The following is a 19,663-nucleotide window of genomic DNA, read 5'->3' as shown; positions in this document are numbered from 1 at the left end:
TCTAAGATAAGGGGATTGTACTCTTGCCTGCCCTAAAACCTAGTGAAAGTCTGTATCTCTGTTGTTCGTCTTCCTCGTCTATTTGTTGTCTGGCTTTTACTGTTTGTCTCATGTGTCTTTCTCTATTTGGACCCTTAATAGTCCTCATGGGCCAACAAAAATCTACCCCTTTAGATTTGGTCTTGGCTCACTTCTCTGTCTTTAAGGCACAAGTCCAAAATCTCTACCAGGAAGCTATCAGTTCATTGATCAGATCTGCCTTCCTCCTCTGCTGCAGGGACAGCTGACAGAAAGACAACTGGTGAGATGCCTACTTTTGGGATGTTATTGTTTATTGTTGTCTTTGGCACAGTCTTAAATTGGTCACTCACAAAAAGGAAAATGGGGGAGTTGCAAGATTGAACTTCCCACAATCAAAAATCTTCAGCAAAGAACAAAAGCAAATATCTATTCAATGATTTCTTCCTCTTTCTTCCTTTGGATGGGCCCCTGAAGGAGAGAAAAAGAGAAAAATTCAGAGCAGAAGAGGGAGATTTTTACTCCACAGTTAAAGGCACTTTTCACTTAAGATTAATTCTAAGGGTTGATGCATGCAACTTGGGAGGATTGCTAATGATTTTGATATGGTGCAAATGTAATTTCATGTATTGTGGTAACTGTCAGTTAAATGTGAAATGTTAGCCAAATTTTATTGAGCACAACAAAACTTATGGTTAGAAGTTTGTTTTGTTAGATATTGCAAGGCATAATGGTTTCAGTGAACTTGGGAATTGTCTAAATGTGATTGATAGCCAGCCTGACACAGAGAAGGAATGTTTTATTCTGTAAGGACAGAAATTGTACTGGCTACTTTATAGATGTAAAAGTCATCCAGAAAAAGTTGTTATGTTGTTGAGATGAATGATTCTAGAATTTAAACTTGGGGTTTTTCAAATCAGATGTTATTTAAGGTATGTGCTGTCAGAACTAGCAACAAGAAATCATATGACACACAAGACATTTTTAAAGTGCTTAATCTGTGCATGGGATTTAATAACACAAGTACTAAGAATTTGGTATTTTGCAAAAGAGGGAATTTCTAAATGGTGTTGTCTTTGATTAAGGTTATATGAATTGTTTTTAAAAAAACTGTGCACAATGTATAGGAAGGAATTTATGATCTAGAGATGAACATGTATTCAGATACAAATTATGTGTGCATTTGTACCATAGAGAGAATTAAGTTTTCCACCTAAATAGGTTAAGGGTATATGCTATGCAAACTGTATGTCCTTAAAAAGACAAATTTGACCAGCCCTGAAGTCAAGAAGGGCTTGTTATGAGGATTAAATACAATTCAGTACAGTACCTTTCCTCTACTTACAATAATGGTAAAAAGAAGACAGAAAAAATAAGAATAATGGATAGAGATAATAGTTGATACTATGAATTCTAGTGTGAAATAGATACCACAAATTATAAATTGGAATACCGTTGATGGAATTTAATCAGGTAAGTAGCAATGTTTTGAGCTAAAAGGAAACTAAACTGGAGGTTCTATTCTACTTTAGACAGAGGTTTGAGAGGAATACAGGTAAATGCTTTGCACTTCAGTTTGGTTACACACTGAAAGATTGCTAAAAGACTTAATCAAAATTATTTGGGCGTTGTGGAGTTCAAACTAAAATCCACTGAAAGTAAATTATTATGAAGGAGGTTTGATACATTCAAAATTTTAAATTGTAGCAAGCTAAGCTCACTTGTTAAAGAAGGATGGGACAAGGTTAAAACCTAAATTGAGCCAAGAAGCCTTAGGATAAATTGCTCACAAGCTATTAACCCCTTCCTTACATTCCGGAAGGAAAAGGAAATGCTTATAATTGGTCCACACTGATACTTAGGGACTGAAATAGGGACCTCGCAAAGTTGACAACCACTGTGTGATAGAACTTAAAGAAGAGTATATTTTAATTATATACTTCAGAGGTTTCAAGATGCTCAAACAAGCAAATGTTGCCAGCCCTGTCTGATCAAGTAGCTTGTTTGAAGATGTGGAATCTTCATGCAAACATTCCAGATCCAGAATGATAAAATGAGTTGAGTGATATGTAATTGATAAGTTACCTCACACGAACTTTGGGAATATGTTGGTTGATATTTTGATTACATTTTTGATCTGTATAAAGATATATATTGCAAACAGTAGCCAAGGAGTGGGTAGGATGTTAAAAATATATGTGAAAAATGCTTGCTTAGAATTTTATGATTGTTAGTGACTTGCTGCTAAAATGATCAAAAACTTATAAATGATTACCACCATGCTAAAGATGCAGTGTTTCAATGATGTAATCCTTTAAATCAGAATTCTTTTGGGTTACCAATTAGCAATTAAAGTGATACCAATGGAAGGAAGAATGGAAATCTTGCTCTGCTTTCTAAGCAGAGGGTTTTGCAGGGAGAGAGGGAGAGAGAGAGAGAGAGAGAGAGAGAGAGAGAGAGAGAGAGAGAGAGAGAGAGAGAGAGAGAGAGAGAGAGGGAGAAGGAGACACATAGGGAGGTGAAAGAGAACAAATAGATGTTCTACTCTTATAATTGGATCCCTGACCTAAGGATAATTTCTAGAATTAGTGTATGTGTTGTTGGAAAATCACATATGATTCTTTAATTTTTCTGGACAGTTACCCTGAAGTGATTACTGCATGGCCTTGTCTTAGTCTTTCAGATGGCCTCGGTCCAAGAGATCATACAGCTCTGATTTATATTACAATGGAGCTACTGAATTCAGCACTCATTTTCTTTATTTCAGGTTTTGTGACTAAAGTGTGATATGTAAATTATTACCAAAATACATAAGAATAATTGAGTGATTAGCCTTGTAGGGATATAAAAGGCTTGTTTGAGGGTATGGAAATCTGTTTCTGGACTGCTGATCAGCAGAATTTCTCTCAGCTGAAATAGGTGAGACTTGTCTTTTGAGGAAAAAGGAAGGCTTCTGGGATCTAATGGTGACAGAGTACATAACGGATAGAGAGTGTCCTGGAATGGTTACAGAGGCATATTCTGGGCTCACCTGGAAATGGTCCTTTTCTGACCATCTAGGCTGTTAATCCTTGAGTGATACAATGGTGGCATGAGCCAGTGATAGCTTTGGGCCTGTATGTGAAGCCCTCACTATGTGTCCCTTGGGACATGAGGAAATATTTTTCCCTGTCAGCCTTTTCCTTTGTGACAAATTCCCATAATCAGCATATAATGCAAATTGGAAAATTAAAGTTTCCATTTCCCCAAACAACCTATTAGATTAATAATTGAAAATTCTTAAATTGTTAGGGAACATACTTTGAAATTAGGTGAAGTTTATTAATAGATGGTTTGTATTTGTAGTCTTAATTTACCACAGTTGAAGTTTGGATCTTGAGCTTGAATATATAGCTCAAAGCTTTCTTGAATTTCCCCCAGAATTTGGGGTAAAGAAATTCATCTGTATAATATTGTTACTCAAGTGTTTATAGATGTTTATAGTTAATGTGTATTTTGCAAAAGGATATTCTTTAACAGAAACATCACATACCAACTCTACAAACAACTCAGGAATCTGATTTCCTAAAGGGATCTTATTCCTGTCAGAAGATGATTTCTGAAGAAGTCTGTTGGCTAAGATACCCAAATGCAAATGTGTAATATCAATTACAATTGTACTAATTTTCTCTCTTTCTATCTGGTGTTCTAGTTTTTGCCCCAGTCCTGGTTTCTACACTTCTATCTTAGGGGCTGACTCTCCCCCTTGTGACCTGTCTGCCAATTGGGGGAAGCAGTCACTGGACATCCTTCAGATCTCCAAGAAGGTCCCCACCTACTTAGGACTCAGGCATTCACTAAGTACACACCCCTAAAGACCCTGTGTCCACAGCTTTTCCCTCCCTGTTCAAGCTTTGGCTACTCCCCTGTGGGATATGTAAACCTTGCATTGTAATCTTGTCACTTCTCTAGTTGCTTCTAGGGCAGAAGCACTCCTGGGAGTCACCCAGATGCCATTGTAACCTCAGCAACCATCCCAGCCTGAAGCCCTGGACATTACCTAGAGCCAAAACCTCTCTCCTGACAATAGGCAGGGACAGCTCTACAACCATTCCATTCGCAGTTCTGAAGAAGCTACAGAATATTGAGACCATCACCCCTTTCCCCTAGATATGTAGAGAGGGGGGAGATGACCCCCAGAAACTTAGGCAAACTATTATCAGGGAAGTTCCTTTTCTCCCTTATATCCTCATGATTCCTAGCAACAGTAAATACCTTCTCCCACCCAAAGGCGCCGAATGGTTGTGTGTATGCATTCTCAGGTTTGACCCCCTGTGTAGCTAAAGGCTCCTTAGACTCCAACTAAGATCTCTGCTTACTGGTGACTATTTTTCCTAAGGTCTTACTCTATAACAGTGAGGGTCTTTATCTGAGAGGGCTAGATCTTCTATTCCTCGAGCAGGGTGGACTGTGTGCTGCTATAGGAGAAGAATGCTGTTTTTATGCAGACCACACAGGTCTAGTTAGGGATTTCATGATAAAACTACAAGAAGGCCTGGCCATCAGGAAGAAAGAATGTGAGGCCCAGAACTCCTGGTATGAGCAGCTCTTTCACAAACCCCTGTGGACTTGTGGCTTTGTAAAGGAGGGCATTAACACAGTCCAACTCATGGTCCTAAGGCAGCAATACCTGCTCCTAAATGACATCCATGCCACTATAAGGACACTGTATCCATGAGTAGGAGTCCTCATTGTCCTAAAAGAAGTGGGGAATGAAGAAAAATAATGTTATCATGAGAAAATTGCCCTCCAGAGCTAGGGGCCGGCCACGGCGCTGGCCAGACACTGCAGGAAACTTATCATGGAGAAATCAATTTTCTGTGACTCTGCTCTTCACACTAGTCATATCAGTATTAGGTAACCATCATGTTATAGAACCAGAAAAAAGTATTCCCAATTGGGCAACTAGTATTAATGTTGATTTGGCTCTTGTTACTCAGTGGCAGCACCTTCAGCAACTTTTCCATTGATATGGTGAGAATAATTCCTTGACAGTTGAAGGATTTAAAAAATTTCTTCAGAATATAGGCATTGATAAAACTAAGCGAATACATGTAAATCATGACCATGATCACCATCATCATCACCAGGTTACCACAAATAAAAATATTAGGAAAACTTTGTGCCCAGATCATGAATCTGTTGGTACAAGTAAGGATGATATAAATAGCCAGACTAAAGGACTACACAAACCAGAAAATATTGAGAGACAGCCAAGCATTTTAGTCAAGGACAGTGTTAATGAGATGACTATACCCATTTACAGCACTTCCATAGATGGAATTCATTTCCTAAAGACTGCCACACATGAAAAAAAGCTTTTGACCAAAGATTCAAACAATTCCTTGGCACCCAATACTACAGAAAGTAGTAGTGTGACTTTGGGGACAAGCGAGAAAGCAAATAAATCAGTTTTGAATGAATCTGACCAAGGAGGAAGTTTTATATATTCTAAGAATTCCAACCAAAATGTCCAGGAGGCAAGATTAATTTTGTTTATTGTTTTTAACTAAACATGTCCTAAGTGGGATACCACCATGGACATTACCATTAGAAGAGACTCCAAAAACTGTTTACTTCTTAGTTTCATCCTAGTTTGATCCTTTTTTATGATTCTTAACTTCCATTTATAAGGAAAAAAGGTTGTTTTTACTGTAGATGGAGAAAGGTTTTTAATTAATGAACTTTAGAGCAAGCATATCAATAGAAATCACTACTGTCAACCTGGAAAAACACAGAACCACTAAAACAGTTTCAAAGAACAAGTCTTTAATCAGGACAAGGTAGACAGAGTTCTTGTGGCCATCACATAGTTATAAACATACACCACAGAGCCAAGCCCTGGAACTCCCAACAATGTCTTCAGGAAAATGTACCACAAATGGGAATGTCCAGAAATTTCCCAACAAACTGAAGAATTCATATACACTTTGGGTATAAAAAGAAAGGAAGGACAACTGATTGGCTTACATGGAGACTAGGGAAGGAGGATTCCAGCCTGGAGCTAGGCTGCATTGGAGAGCCCTAGATACTAGGGTAGAAACTTTAAGACAAAAGGGTACTTTAGATAATATTTACTACCATCTAGGTTGAGATCATTGAATACTTGTTGGTTAATTCTGTCTAGGACAAGCCTGCTAATTCCTATATAGGGTTATTCAAGGGTCCCTGAGGGTTACATAAAATAATACATTATTATCATATATAATTCTAAGGGAAAATGAAGTATTAAAATTATTTGGATAAAAAAAAGAAAGAAAATTGCCCTCCAGACAATACCCTAATGGTGCCCCTTGTCCCAAGAACTAAAACTACCATGTCCTTATTTATGTACTGCCATAAGGATATGTTGGCTCAAGGCTTCAGGTTTCACTGACCTAAGTCACTGGCCAGATCATATGTTCACTGACCTGACCTAGGTCACTGGCTAGACCATATGTTAGAAGGAAGCATCTGGGACTAAGATTGATGTGTCTTCACTTTTGGTGATCCCCATCCCTAGCTCCTCTATATAAACCAGGCCCATACAATGCTCGAGGTCTTCTGCTTCTTGTGGAGACCCAAGCTATAGCTTGAATAAAGTACCTCTTGTGTGTTGCATTACTGTTTGTATCTCCTCCTTGGAATCTGAACCAGAACTGAACAGAACAGTACCCACCTGCAAGCTAGATGGATTGTGTTCTCTTATCTGAGTCATTTTTGCTATTGACTAAATAAGGGAGCTGGATAGAAGGGAGGCAGAAATGGATTTGATTGTTTTTTCAATGGTCGCAAAGGAAAATGAGGAGTCCCAGATGGGAACTTTATTCCTTAAATTGAGAGAGTGTCTGAACAGACATCATTCCTTTGAGCCTATAAAGAATCCATACCATGAACTTCTTACCGATCTTTCAGAAGTTTTCTCCATAGAAACATTCAAATTGGAAACATACTCTCTATTGTCATAAACTGGGTAAGTAAAAGAAGTGTTTCAAAGACACTGAAGTACAACTTCCAAGAGGGAAATCGCTTTGGAGTCCTATTGTTGTGGGGTGTAGAGGTGTACCCCTGGGGTTTAGGAAGGATACCTTTTGCAAGAATGCAAGACTCTTAAAAGTAAAGAGAGATTTATTAGTAATGTTGAATTTTTGGCAAGTAAGATAGCATGAGTGGAGCAACCTCCCATTGCTCCCAGAATACCTCCATTCTGTTTTATATTCTTCTACAACAGTGAGGACATGACTCTGGGGCAAGGGGGGGATTAGCCCGAGGGCATGGAGGATTTGGAGGACTTGAGGTGTGTCTCTTTGTCCTCAATTCAATGGAGCAATCAAAGGAGGGTAATCTTCAAGGACTGGTGTTTGGGGCCTAAGGGAGTAGAGGAATTTCCCTGATAATAGTTTGCCTGAGTTTCTGGGGGTACAGTGCCCATGATACTATGAAGCCACAGTGGCAGATACCCACCATCACAGCAGTGAGGGGGTAGTTAGGGAGTGCAATGGATAGAGTACCTGATACTTTTTAAGCTGTGTGATTCTGGGCAAGTCACTCAATCCACTTGTTTCAGTTTCCACCTATGTAAAATAGTTATAATAATGGAATTCACCTCCCAGGATTGTTCTGTGGATCAAATGAGATATTTCTATAATTGTGTGTTTTTAAAACATTAGCTATTTTTAAGGGCAGCTAGGTGGCATAGTGCAAAGTGTTGGACTGGAGTCAGGAAGACCTAAATTCAAACCTGGTCTCAGATACTTACTAGTTGTGTGACCCTGGGCAAGTCACCTAACCTGTTTGCCTTAGTTTCCTCATATATAAATTGAGCTGGAGAAGAAAATTACAAACTACTCAAGTATCTTTGAAGAAAAAAAAGATACTCTATTTTCTTTGCAAAAAAAAAGTGTCAGAAATAGGGCTTAAACCAAAAATCCTTTTGACCTTTGAAGACGTTTTTATGATTATACCATGAAGCTTAACTTTTATAAGAGATTGTTACATGATTCCTTGGTATGAATATCAGCAATGACAATAGATTATATTACGACTAGTCTAGAACTGGCTAATATTAAGGTTGGCTGGCATGTTAGTCAATAATAACCAAATATTGTTGGACTAGAAAAAATTCACGAAATTTATCTACATGGTCTTTCATCTTTCCTTTTATTTTTCTTTTTTATCCCTATAAATGCACTAAAAATCTCAATGCTTTTGTCTAGGTAGTCAAGGACCACTTTTTTTTTTTTGCTGCTCCATACTTAATTAAGGTCCATTCTGGAGTGGGTTCTAGTGATTATTCTTCCTAGGCCAGTATATGGCCTGGGCTATACCTTAACTCATAGTGGTAATAATGGGGATTTGAGGTACTAACACATAAGACTGGGAATTATCTGGGATACTCGATCTGCTCTTAATAAATAGGGGGAAAACCCTAATAATTGCTATGGATAACTCAGCACAAAAATGCCTCACTTTTAAAGTATAATATTGAATAAATATGATTTAGAGGTAGAATGGAACATAGATAATTTTGTCTAGCCCCTCAGTGTTTTGCTTTGTTTTTAACCCTTACCTTTTGTCTTGGAACCAATACTGTGTGTTCCAAGGCAGAAGAGTGGTAAGGGCTAGGCAATGGAAGTTAAGTGACTCGTCCAGGGTCACACAGCTGGAAAGTGTCTGAGGCCAGATTTGAACCTAGGACTTCCCATGTCTAGGCCTGGACCTCAATCCACTGAGCTACCCAGTTGCCCCTCAGTGTTTTTAAACAAAATGGTCAGAGTAGTCCTCTAAAGCCCCCCAATAGTATGACAGTTACCATCAAAGAACCAAGAAACTATATCTATTCCTAAAAGAGCCCTTTATTGACAAAGGAGTTTCACTAAAGATAGTGAGGCACTATGCACTAATATTGTAACTCTTTTTAGGAATCATAATTTTTAAGCTAAAAGCACCTTAGTCTAATTTATTAATGTCAGAATGAAGACATGGGACCAGGGTGAGGTCATATAGCTAGATAGTAGCAGAATGGGGACTAGACCCCAGCCCTTCTGAATCCCTATCTAACATTGTCTTCATTATACCAACCTGAAGAGATGAAATCTGAAAATAATCCAGATTCTCTTGGGGCCCAAGTAAATAAGGTAAGGGGGATGTGTGCCTCATCCTCCACCATCTCGAGATAAGTTTATGGAGCAGGTTCCTTGTATAATTCCTAGGAGACTTGGATACTCAAATTTCCAAGTACTTATTCAGACACAAGGCCATCATTTCCTTCTGTCTTCACTCCTAGCTCTCTGATCTTTAGAGCTAAAAACTTGGCAGCTGATCCCACTGTTCCTTTATCAATACTGGGCTCATTCATCATCAGTCCTTGGAAGATAGAGAACTTCATCAGATAGTTCTTCCATTTGGAAGTTCTCTTAGCCCTGTTTCACATTCACCACCAGACAAAGCAAAAATTCCATTTTCATTATCACCTTTTTCTTTCTTTTCATCTCTGTCTCTCAGCCACACCCTCACCATCATCCTTATCTCAATTGTTTTAGAACTCCATTGTGCTCTCTGGAACTCCTGATCTTTCTCTAACAAATTTCCTTTGTATCTTGGCTATTTTATACTCTATCTTTCTCTCATGGAAACTTAGTTCTTTCCAGAAATATTGCATTCCTGGTCACTTTCCCTGCATACATGGTTTTTCTTCTCTCATTGTATTCCCAAATATTGGACCAACAAGGGATAGGGCTATTTCTAGCTCCCTTTTGCCACTTCCACAGCTTTCCTATGGCATATCTCTGCAAATCCTTTTCTTTTTTGGTTCATTTTATCCATCCTGATTACCTTGCCCACAATCTACTCTTCTTAAAGCAATCTCCCTTCTTTCTCTCAAAATTTAGTGTCAGACCCTATCATCTACCTCTCTAACCATTACCTTCCCTTCATGGATATCTATATATCTATATAGATATATGTATGCATGTATGTATACATATACACATATAGATATAGATATATGTATGTATGTGTATATGATGGTAAAATTTTGTCATTTTTATTCCAATGTGTATAAAAACAAACAAAAATACAGTTCCTTCAATGACACACCTGAGCTTTTATACCCCACCTCTATTCCCTACAAAAGAGATGGGTGTTGGGAAGTTTGTACCATCCTACCATATCAACTAGTGGTCCCTCATTATTACTGAATTGGACATGACCCCGGAAAATTGCTTTTAGGGACTCTGGTAAATTTGCTTTGGGATAACAGGAAATCTTTGGATTATATGAAGGGAGTTTCTTCATATGCATAGAACTGTGGTTAAGTATAAATTTGAATGGAAGGAGGACTTTCCTTCCTGGTCAGTCTTTTCTATTGCTCTAGCTTAATATACATGTACTTTGATGAATGATGGTATACACAAATACATACATATATTATTGTTGTTGTTAATCATTTTTCAGTAATGTCCAACTCTTTGTAACTCCATTTGGGTTTTTTTGGGGGCAAAGTTACAGGAGTGGTTTGCCATTTCCTTCTCTACCTCATTTTACTGATGAGGAAATTGAGGCAAAGAAGGTTAAATGACTTGCTCAGGGTCACATAGTTAGTAAGGCTAGATCTCAATGAAATACTCAAGTCAGAATGGAATTTTATGGTGGTTTATTTACAATAGAAGGAAGAAATTAAGAAGATGGAGAAAGAGGGAAAGGGGTAAAGATCTACTCTGGTCTGGCCTAAGCCAGAGGGAGTTCAGAGGCCTCTCAGCCAAGGGACCTTCCCGGGAGATTAAATCTAGCTCAGCTTCCAGCTAGGAGGTCTCCTCCAAGATGAGGGACCTCCTTGGAGGCTGGAACCTTTAGAAGGGCCAAGGGAAAGGGAAGTCAGCCTTAACACTCTTCATGAGGTCGCTTAAGGGAAGCAGTCTCAGGACCCTTGTTTCAGAGCTCCTCCAAGTCAAGTTTTACCACCCAAGTCCTCAAAAGCCACAAAAGCCCCTCTTACAGGAAGTGACGTGAAATATAAAGGCCATTCTTTACATCACTTCCTGTGTCTCACATGTACCAATGGTGGCTTAAACTTGGCTTAGGACAGCCCAGGGGGTCAGTCAGGCAATTGTCTCTGATTTGTTACTTGCCAGCACACCCAGGTCACAGACCATCCTCCCCTACACTTAATCCTTAGGTGGGGGTGTATACATTCCCGGTTGTTAAAATTCTAAAGACTAAGCAGGGAGGAGTAAATCTAAAATTCACAACTGTAAATAGGGTGTTTACACTTTTGGTGATTAAATCTAAAAATGGGCATGGGAGTTAATTTAATCTTCATAATCAGGGGAGAAATTTAATTTAATCTTCACACACTATCTATTGTACCTCCACATATATGTTCCATACATATATCTGTACACACATACACATACATGTATATTTGCATGTTATCTGTATTTGTATTATATTTGTACATATATCCATCTGTATATATGCATATTTATTTCTGTTCAACTTTAATTCATTAGTTTCTCAACTCCAATGACCTATATAATTAAAAAAAAAACAATTTTCCTTAATATTGTTTGTTTTATATCACTTACATTTCCCAAGGTATTCTCTTCCTTCTGCCTTCCAGAAATCCTTTTTTATAATAAAGAATAAAAAAGAATCAATAAAACAGTTTGGCAGTCTTAACCAAAATATTGAAAAGGTCTGACTATATAATTTTCCATTCCCATAGTTCCCGAATCTCTTAAAAAATATAGGAAGAACTGCCTTCTCATATTTCTTCTTTGGGGTTAATTTTGATCATTATAATTTTGCAACATTCATCTTTGATCAGTTTTATTGTTATTCTTTTTCTTTTTACTTACAATGTTGTAGTCACTATGTATGTGTTGTTTCCCTGCCCTACTTACTTCACTTTGTTCCTCTAAGTTCCTATAAGTTTTCCCATGTTTCTTTGTATTTAGCATATTAATCATTTCTTACAGTGCAGTAATATTCCACTATTCAAGTACAGTAATTTGTTTAGCCATTCCCCAATGCAGGATATGCCCAATAATGGACATCTACTTTGTTTGAAATTCTTTGCCACTACAAAAAGTGTTACTTTATATACTTTGGTGTTGACGAACCAGCTCCTATTCCCTTCCCTAACCCCCTCACCCCTAGAGAGCCCCTGCAGGAAAGTTACCACACCCTGTATACCCCTTCCTTAACCCCCTAGAGCCCCTGCAGGCAAGTTAATGAAGAACCAGTTTACCACACCCTGGAATGTACTAGGAGCTGATAATGATGTCAACCCTAGAAGTTCCCCCCCACTCCAGTGTATAAAAAAGCCTTCAAGCCCTGAATTCAAGGCTTGAGCCATTTTTTTGAGTGCCAAGACCAAACTGCAGTTTGTTTAATAAACTCCCTCCGGTGTATTACATTGTTGGTTATCATTTCATCCTTGGTATGGATTCACCTTCACTAGGCACTTCAGTGTATATGGTGCCTTTTCCCCATTAAACTCCCTGAAGTATATACCTAGCAGATGAATCTGTATGAAAGGGTAAACATTTTAGTCACTTTCCATAATTTTAAATTACTTTTCAGAATGGCTGAACCAGTTCATAATTCCATCAACATTTCAATAATATATGTATACGATGTCTTAGAACATATTCAATATTGATAGTTATCTTTTGCCACCCATAGGTATCTTCATATCTTGGTCTCAGCAGCATTGAAAACAGTGATACTTTGATTATTCTGAACTCTGAAATTCAATTTTAAAACTCCTATTCCACGGTTCCTCCATCTCTTTCCTCTGTAACTCACTCCTGTTACCTCTGATCCTTTGATCTCTTTCTGTTCCTCTCTTTACAGCTTTAATCTTATAATTAACTAGTTGAAATACTCATATTCCTCTACCCTTGAAGCTAATACTCCCTTGTCCCTTGTTCATGTCCTGCCAGTCTTCAGTATTTCATCATCTGCACCACCTACCTTCCCTTTTAATACTCCTGTGCTATAAAACACCATTGCAGGGACTTATTCAACCCTGGTGAATGGTTCTATTACAAATTCATTTTACTCAATACAGGTAAATCTCATTTTATTGTGCTTTACAGATATTACATTGTGTTGTTCTTTCAAATTGAAGGTTTGGGGCAACCCTGTGGCAAACATTTCTGTAGCATTATTTTTCCAAATAACCTGTGCTCACATCATATGTCTGTGGCATATTTTGGTAATTCTCACAATATTTAAAACTTTTTCATTGTTATTGTATCTGTTATGGTAATCTGTGAGCAGTGATCTTTGATATTTCCATTATAATTGTTTTGGGTTGTCATGAATCTTGCCCCAAAAAGACTAAGAATTTAATCAATAAATGTTATATGTGTTCTGACTGCTCCACTAACTAGTTGTTCTCCCATCTTTCCCCCTCTTCTCAGTTTCTCTAATACCTGAGATAAAAACTTTTGAAAATAGGCCAATGAATAACCCTACAATCATCTCTAAATGTTCAGGTGAAAGAAAGGGTCAATCAATGGAGCAAACTTCATTGTTGTTTTATTTTAAGAAAGAGCCACAGACACCTCAACCATCAGCAACCACTGTCCTGATCAGTCTGTAGCCATTAACATAGAGGCAAAACCTTCCATTAGCAAAATAATCGTGACTTTCTGAAGGCATAGATGATGCTTAGCATTTTTCAAAAAGAAAGTATTTTTAATTGAAGGTATATACTTTTTTTTAGATGTAATACTATTGCATACTTATGGACTACAGTATAGTGTAAACATAATGTTCATATAAACTGGGAAATAAAAAATGTATGTGAATTGCTTTATTACAATATTCATTTTGTTACAGTTGTCTGGAACTGAAACTAGCAATATCTCTGAGGTCTGCCTATATTCAGTAGATCTTTGCAGCTTTGTGAAAATTCATTCATCCATGAATATCTGTCATCATGCTCTTCAAGGAGAAGGTTCTTAATCTTTTCTCTCCTCTTCATCTCCCTATACCTTTTCAATCCCCTTATTTAGCATATTATTTCTCCTCATATTTTACTGAGAAAATTAATACCTTTCTTCACTGGGTCTCTCACTCCTTTATTCCATACCTTTCTCTACCCCAAAAATCCTCTACATTTTTGCCCAAGTTTTCATCTTTTGCTATATGTCTGTGGAGGAAGAAACCCATCTCTTTGTCTATGACAAGCTCTCTGTTTGTGTCTTTGATCTCATGCCTTTCAGGAACTTGCCTCATCAAATCAAACATTCCCTCAATTTCTCTAATCTTCTTTTTCTCCCTTTTTCCTGCCTCTTTTTCTACTGACTAAAAACATATCCAGGTATTCTCCATTCTTAAACTCCTAGAAAGACTATGTATTCTTATTCTATCTATTGCCTAATCTTTTATTCATTCTTCACTAGTTATGTTCTTAACCTCAACACTTTCCTGAAATTGTCCTCCATGAAGTTATGAACAATAACTTACTAAATCCAACAGCTTTTCTTTAGTTATCTTCTTCTTTGACGGCTTTACAACTTTTGATACTATCATCCATGCATCTCAAATATTCCTTTTCCTCTACTTCCATGATATTGGTTCTCTTCCTACTTATCTGACTATTTCTTTTCAATCTTCTTTGATGGATCATCATTCCTATCCCATATTTCAAGGTATAGTATCCTCCAGAACTATTCCAGGCCCTCTTCTCAATGATCACTCTCTTTCAGTGATCTCATTAGTTCAATTATCTCAATGCTGACTCCCACATCTATATATTCAGCCTTAATCTGTCTCCTAAACTTTGGACCAGCATAGAGGATATCATGCCCTGGATATTCCTTAGGTATTCTTAAAAGGTCTAAAACAGAACTCATTATTTTCTTTTCTAAACCTGTTTTCCTTCAAACTTTACTATTACTATAATGGCCATAGGACATAGTTTGCATTTTTTCTAAGAGGCATCAACCTCTTTGGGTGTGGGCTTTTATTATTCTAAAAACAATTATAAGACTTAAAATTTTAAAGAATATGACATCTGGAACCCCACCCCAAGAGCCATCAAATGTGGATACCCTTAGACTCAGCAATACATCTACTAGATTTGTATCCCAAAGAGATTAAAGATAGGGGAAAAGGATCTACCTATAAAAAATATAGCAGCACTTTGTGATAGCAAAGAACTGAAAACTGAAGGGATGTCTGTCAGTTGGAGAATGGCTGAACAAGTTGTGGTATATGATTGTATACCATAAGAATACAAGTATACCATAAGAAATGATGAATAAGATGATCAGAAAAAACTCTTTTCAGAGTTGTTCATACACCTTTTCCTGAATACTGATCTGTTGCTTCAAGAAGCTGTAGTATGGGCAGTGGCCATAATGAAACTTCCTGCAAATAGGGCTGAACCAGGTTCAGGGCAACCAACAGGTCTTAAACCTGCCAGCGAATTAGAGGGGTGTCTATGGCAAACGTGAAAACTTCCCCTGGCAAAATGGGCAGATGAAAAGAATTTGTTCTAATGGCCAAAGAAGGCAGCTGAAGCAGGCTTTGTGAAGCGTTTAGAACTTGCTCAGATACAATGAAGATGCCAAGGTCATCCATTGCAGATATAAAATAGTTAAGTCAAGGATCAAAACAGTCACTTCTTTCTCAGAGCATAAACATCGCTTTCTTAACTCTAATTACACCTCTCTTTTTTAGGGACAGAGCCAGTACCTTAGTTGGGTCCCTTATTACCTCTCCCCTGCATAGACTAATTTTTTTAGGCAAACACGATTGTGACTCCCCCAGGATCTGACTTACTAACATTTTCTCTATCAATTTCACTTGTCAGCAAAAATATACATCGAATCTTTTCCAATTTCCAAGGACTAAATATTTGCATTAACATTTGGTGAGAACGGGTTCTAGCTAGCTCCTGTAGTCCCCTAGCTTGCAGGTGACAACAAACAGAAGGAAAAAACCCCAAACAAACCGTTATCAGATCCCAGGCAGATAAGGGGAGGGGGAACCGCTCTGATTCTAAGTGAACTACATTTCCCAGAGATCCAATGGGCTACTGGTTTACTATCGATTGGCTTAAGCCAATCCGTGAGAAATCATGCCTCACGAATTTCTCGCAGAAACCAATCACAGGGAAATGGGGGCGGGCTCTTCCTCTGTCAGAGGTTCGTTTGCCTTCGTAATCCAATAGGATAGAGTTGAGGGGGAATCCCTGAAGCTCTCGGGGATATCGGGTCCGGGGCCAACTCTGTAAACCTGGTGCTCTTAACCCCTCCTAGGATCACGCAGATCTGGTTGGAAGCCAGGAAGCGCTTTCTTTCTCCAGCACCTGGGTGTGGGAGCAATCCGGGGCGAACTAACCGGCGTCCGATTCTTTTTACCCTCTCTGTGGTCTCATGCTGTAGCTCCACCCGTTACAGGACGTCGGCGTCGAGGGCAGCCCTTGTCGTGTAAGACTTGGCCGGGACAGGCGAAGGGGGCGGGGAGCCCTGCTTCTTCGGCACCACTGGTCTTTTGAATAGGTGGATTAAACCCTTCTTTATGCCTTTTCTCTTCTAGACCCGCTAGTGATTTGGTGGCTCCAGCATCCGCCGTAGCCTTGGAATAGTTGTGGCTTCCCATTTCTCCGCCTTTCCCCGTATCTGTGGCCAGAGGAGCAGCGGAGAGCATATCATGCCTCCCACTTTGGAAGGGCAACAGCCGCCGGGTAATTTGAAGGGAGTCGGTGCAGGCTGGGTTTGGATTGTGCCCGGAGTAAAGTTGTGACAGCTTGGTTTGGAACGTTCTTGGGCTGTATGCCTTCTAAAGGCAGCCTAGGACTGGGCCGCTCAAGGCCACACTTTTCAGATGATGATTATTTTTTTTTTAAGAGAGTTATCTATGGGTTGTCTATGTCCACATTCTTTCTCTTCGCTCCATTTTTCTTTCTCACTTCCCTTCTACAAACTCCGAAAGTTCAGAAAGGTCGAGAGGAAAGAGATAGCTTGTTCTTGGAGAGAACTGAGATGCTCTTAGAACTGAGGTTTGTTGATATGGTCATTTATTATGCTTTATTCGAAGAGCCTCAAAGAAAATAATTCTAAAGAGGTTACCAATGGGAAAGCTGCTGGAGCCAGCCATTAAGGCTGCTAAGTGGAGGGAGCCTCAGATAGAGCTTTGGAATTGGAGGCAGGAATACTTGAGTTGGAATTTGGTTTTAGACACCTGGGTTGAACCAAAAAAAATTTTTTTTTAATTCCCTCCAGATTTAAATTTCTTCTTTAAATTTTCCAGTAGGCTATAGATCTATCAGTTTGGAGAGATTAGTGTTTGAAGTAGAAATAAATGTGTAGGGGGGTGGTTATGAGATCAAAGTACTGAAGTTATGTAATGAGATTTTAAGTGTTTCATACTGTGTACTGTTTATGTGCTTGGAGATGGAGAAATGAGGAAGGTACAGTAAGTTCCTATTAATGTCTTAAGATGCCACAGAGAGAAAATGAATCACAGAAAATGAGCTTTTCAGGTGAGAGTGGAGGGATGACCAGAGTGGCCCAGGGGAAGTCAGTGAGTTCTAGGTTACAATCCAGCCTCAGAATTTAGCCTCAGAGCTGTAATTGCTCCCTTCAGAGGCAGCATTCATGGGACAGTGGATAGAGTGCTAGACTGGGAGTCAGGAAGACCTGAATTCAGAGGGGGCCTCAGATATTTCCTACCTGTGTGACTCAGGCAATTCACAAATCCATGTTTGTCTCAGTATTCTCATCTGTAAAATGAAGATAATAGTACCTATTTGTTATGGGGATCAAATGAGATTAATATTGTAAAGTAATTAGCAGTGCCTGGTACATAGTAGGTGTTAAATGAGATTGCATAAAAAGTGTTGTGTAAATGTCAGCTACTCTTTTTTTTTTTAACCCTTACTTTCTGTCTTAGAATCAATACTGTGTATTGGTTCTAAGGCAGAAGAGAGGTAAGGGCTAGTCAATGGGGGTTAAGTGACTTGCCTAGGGTCACACAGCTAGGAAGTGTCTGAGGTCAGATTTGAACCTAGCACCTCCCCTCTCTAGGCCTGGCTCTCAATCCACTGACCTATTGTGAAAAGAGGATTAATTCTCCCCTTGCCTATTTTTAAATTAATCAACCAAAAACTTTAATACCCCTACTTAACCCTAAGTAAGGGAATTCCCAAGGTACTTACTAAGGTGGATGACAACCTCAGAGGTTGTCAGACCACCCCCTGGCTCTTGAACTGCTTCTAGTAAGACTGCCCCTGGATCTTCTCCTTTGGAGTTAGTCTTGGATGAGTGAGTAGCTGATCTTCCTTTCCTGGCTTCTGGAGAGATTAGTTCCAGAGAGGCCTTACCTTCTTGGAGGAGACCACATGGGTTGAACCACGTTGATTTACCACCAGGGTTATATTAAGTCCTGCCAGGGTTGCTCCAGACACTGGAATAACATTTAGTGTGATAGACTAGATATCTTCTCTACCCTCTTTTTACATTTCTCTACTTTCACTTTTCTCTTAATCCCACTTTCTACAAGAAGGCCTTTTTGATCTCTCAATTCCAATGTCTTCCTCTGTTAATTATTTTCAGTTTATCTATTGCTATCATGTTTGTACATTGTTGTTTATATGTCTCTCCTTAGATCAGGACTATCTTATACTTTTTTTTTTTATATTCCCAAATGCTTAGCACATAGTAAATGCTTAATTTATTTACAGACTGATAGAGTTCTTTAAGGGGAAAACTAATATTGGTAGAGAACCATGGTTGTAAATTGTTTTGATTTTCAGAATTTTTTGATATTTCTGTGGGTGGTGAATCAATTAAATAACCAGCTGTGATTTGGGTTGCTGGAGTGGACTGTTTTGGCTTAGAGATACAATAAAAGATGGGATAAACAGGTATCTCCTTATGAGAAATGCAACTAGTGAAGCCCATAGGGAGTGCTATAATGATGAGCCTTATTAACTGGCTTGAGAAAAAACTTTTTTTTTTTAATAAGCTATGTGAAAGAGTAAATATTTGAGGACATCTCTCCAAGTTTTAAGATAGCAGTAAGCTTTTCTGGGTGTTAAGGCATAGTCAATGGAAAAAAAGTATAGTAATGTCTTGTAAGGGAATTGTAATTATCCTTTTGAATACAGACTCATGGGCAAGATACCATGGAGCTGATGTTGTAATAAGTGGAAAGAGACCTGGATATGAAGTAGGAAGACCTGTGTTCATGTTTGGGTTTTGCTACTTATATTGCCCTTGTGAGTTAGACAGGTTATGTACATCTTGGACCTCAATTTCCCTGTGGGTAAAATAAAAAGGATTGTATCTGATCATCAGCCTGGGACAGTGCTGGTGAACCTTATAGAGACTGAATGCCATGCCCTACCACTCCCCTTCCTCTCCCCAATCTCTGTCTCCCTGTTATCCCATAGAGGGGAGAGAGAAAATGAGGGGAGTAGCCTGAGAACTCTGCTCAGGGAAGGGAGTAAGCGTTTCCATTGGGCTGCTGGGCAGAGGGGTAGTTAGGTATGGTGGAGAGGGGAAGAGAGCAGCTCTGCTCGAGTCCCTCTGCCTTTCAGGTAATTACCTCTGACAGATGATGATGTGTGTGACCACAGAGATGGACATTGATTCCATAGGCG

General features: G+C 38.8%; 1 protein-coding gene and 1 long non-coding RNA gene across 3 annotated transcripts in view; one reads left to right on the top strand and one right to left on the bottom strand.

Annotated features, from left to right (window-relative positions):
- Positions 1 to 316: 316 nt before the first annotated feature.
- Positions 317 to 16,241, bottom strand: LOC130457163 (uncharacterized). The gene is made up of 4 exons (XR_008916243.1): positions 16,010 to 16,241; positions 11,622 to 11,661; positions 4,688 to 4,753; positions 317 to 489 (listed from the first exon to the last, which is right to left on the bottom strand). It is a non-coding gene; the product is annotated as an uncharacterized LOC130457163 (long non-coding RNA).
- Positions 16,222 to 19,663, top strand: part of MTR (5-methyltetrahydrofolate-homocysteine methyltransferase) — a 157,096-nt gene continuing 153,654 nt past the window's right edge. For both annotated transcript variants that reach the window (XM_001378286.4, XM_007481573.3), the window contains exons 1-2: positions 16,222 to 16,487; positions 16,597 to 16,744. In XM_001378286.4, the coding sequence (XP_001378323.1) occupies positions 16,711 to 16,744 (34 nt within the window). In that variant the 5' untranslated portion in view covers positions 16,222 to 16,487; positions 16,597 to 16,710. The remainder of the gene's footprint in view (positions 16,488 to 16,596; positions 16,745 to 19,663) is intronic.

This window comes from Monodelphis domestica, chromosome 2 (genome assembly GCF_027887165.1).
Source record: "Monodelphis domestica isolate mMonDom1 chromosome 2, mMonDom1.pri, whole genome shotgun sequence".
Classification (NCBI taxonomy): Eukaryota; Metazoa; Chordata; class Mammalia; order Didelphimorphia; family Didelphidae; genus Monodelphis; species Monodelphis domestica.
The sequence above is the reverse complement of the archived record's forward strand: the minus strand, read 5'-3'. Positions and strand labels throughout refer to the sequence as shown.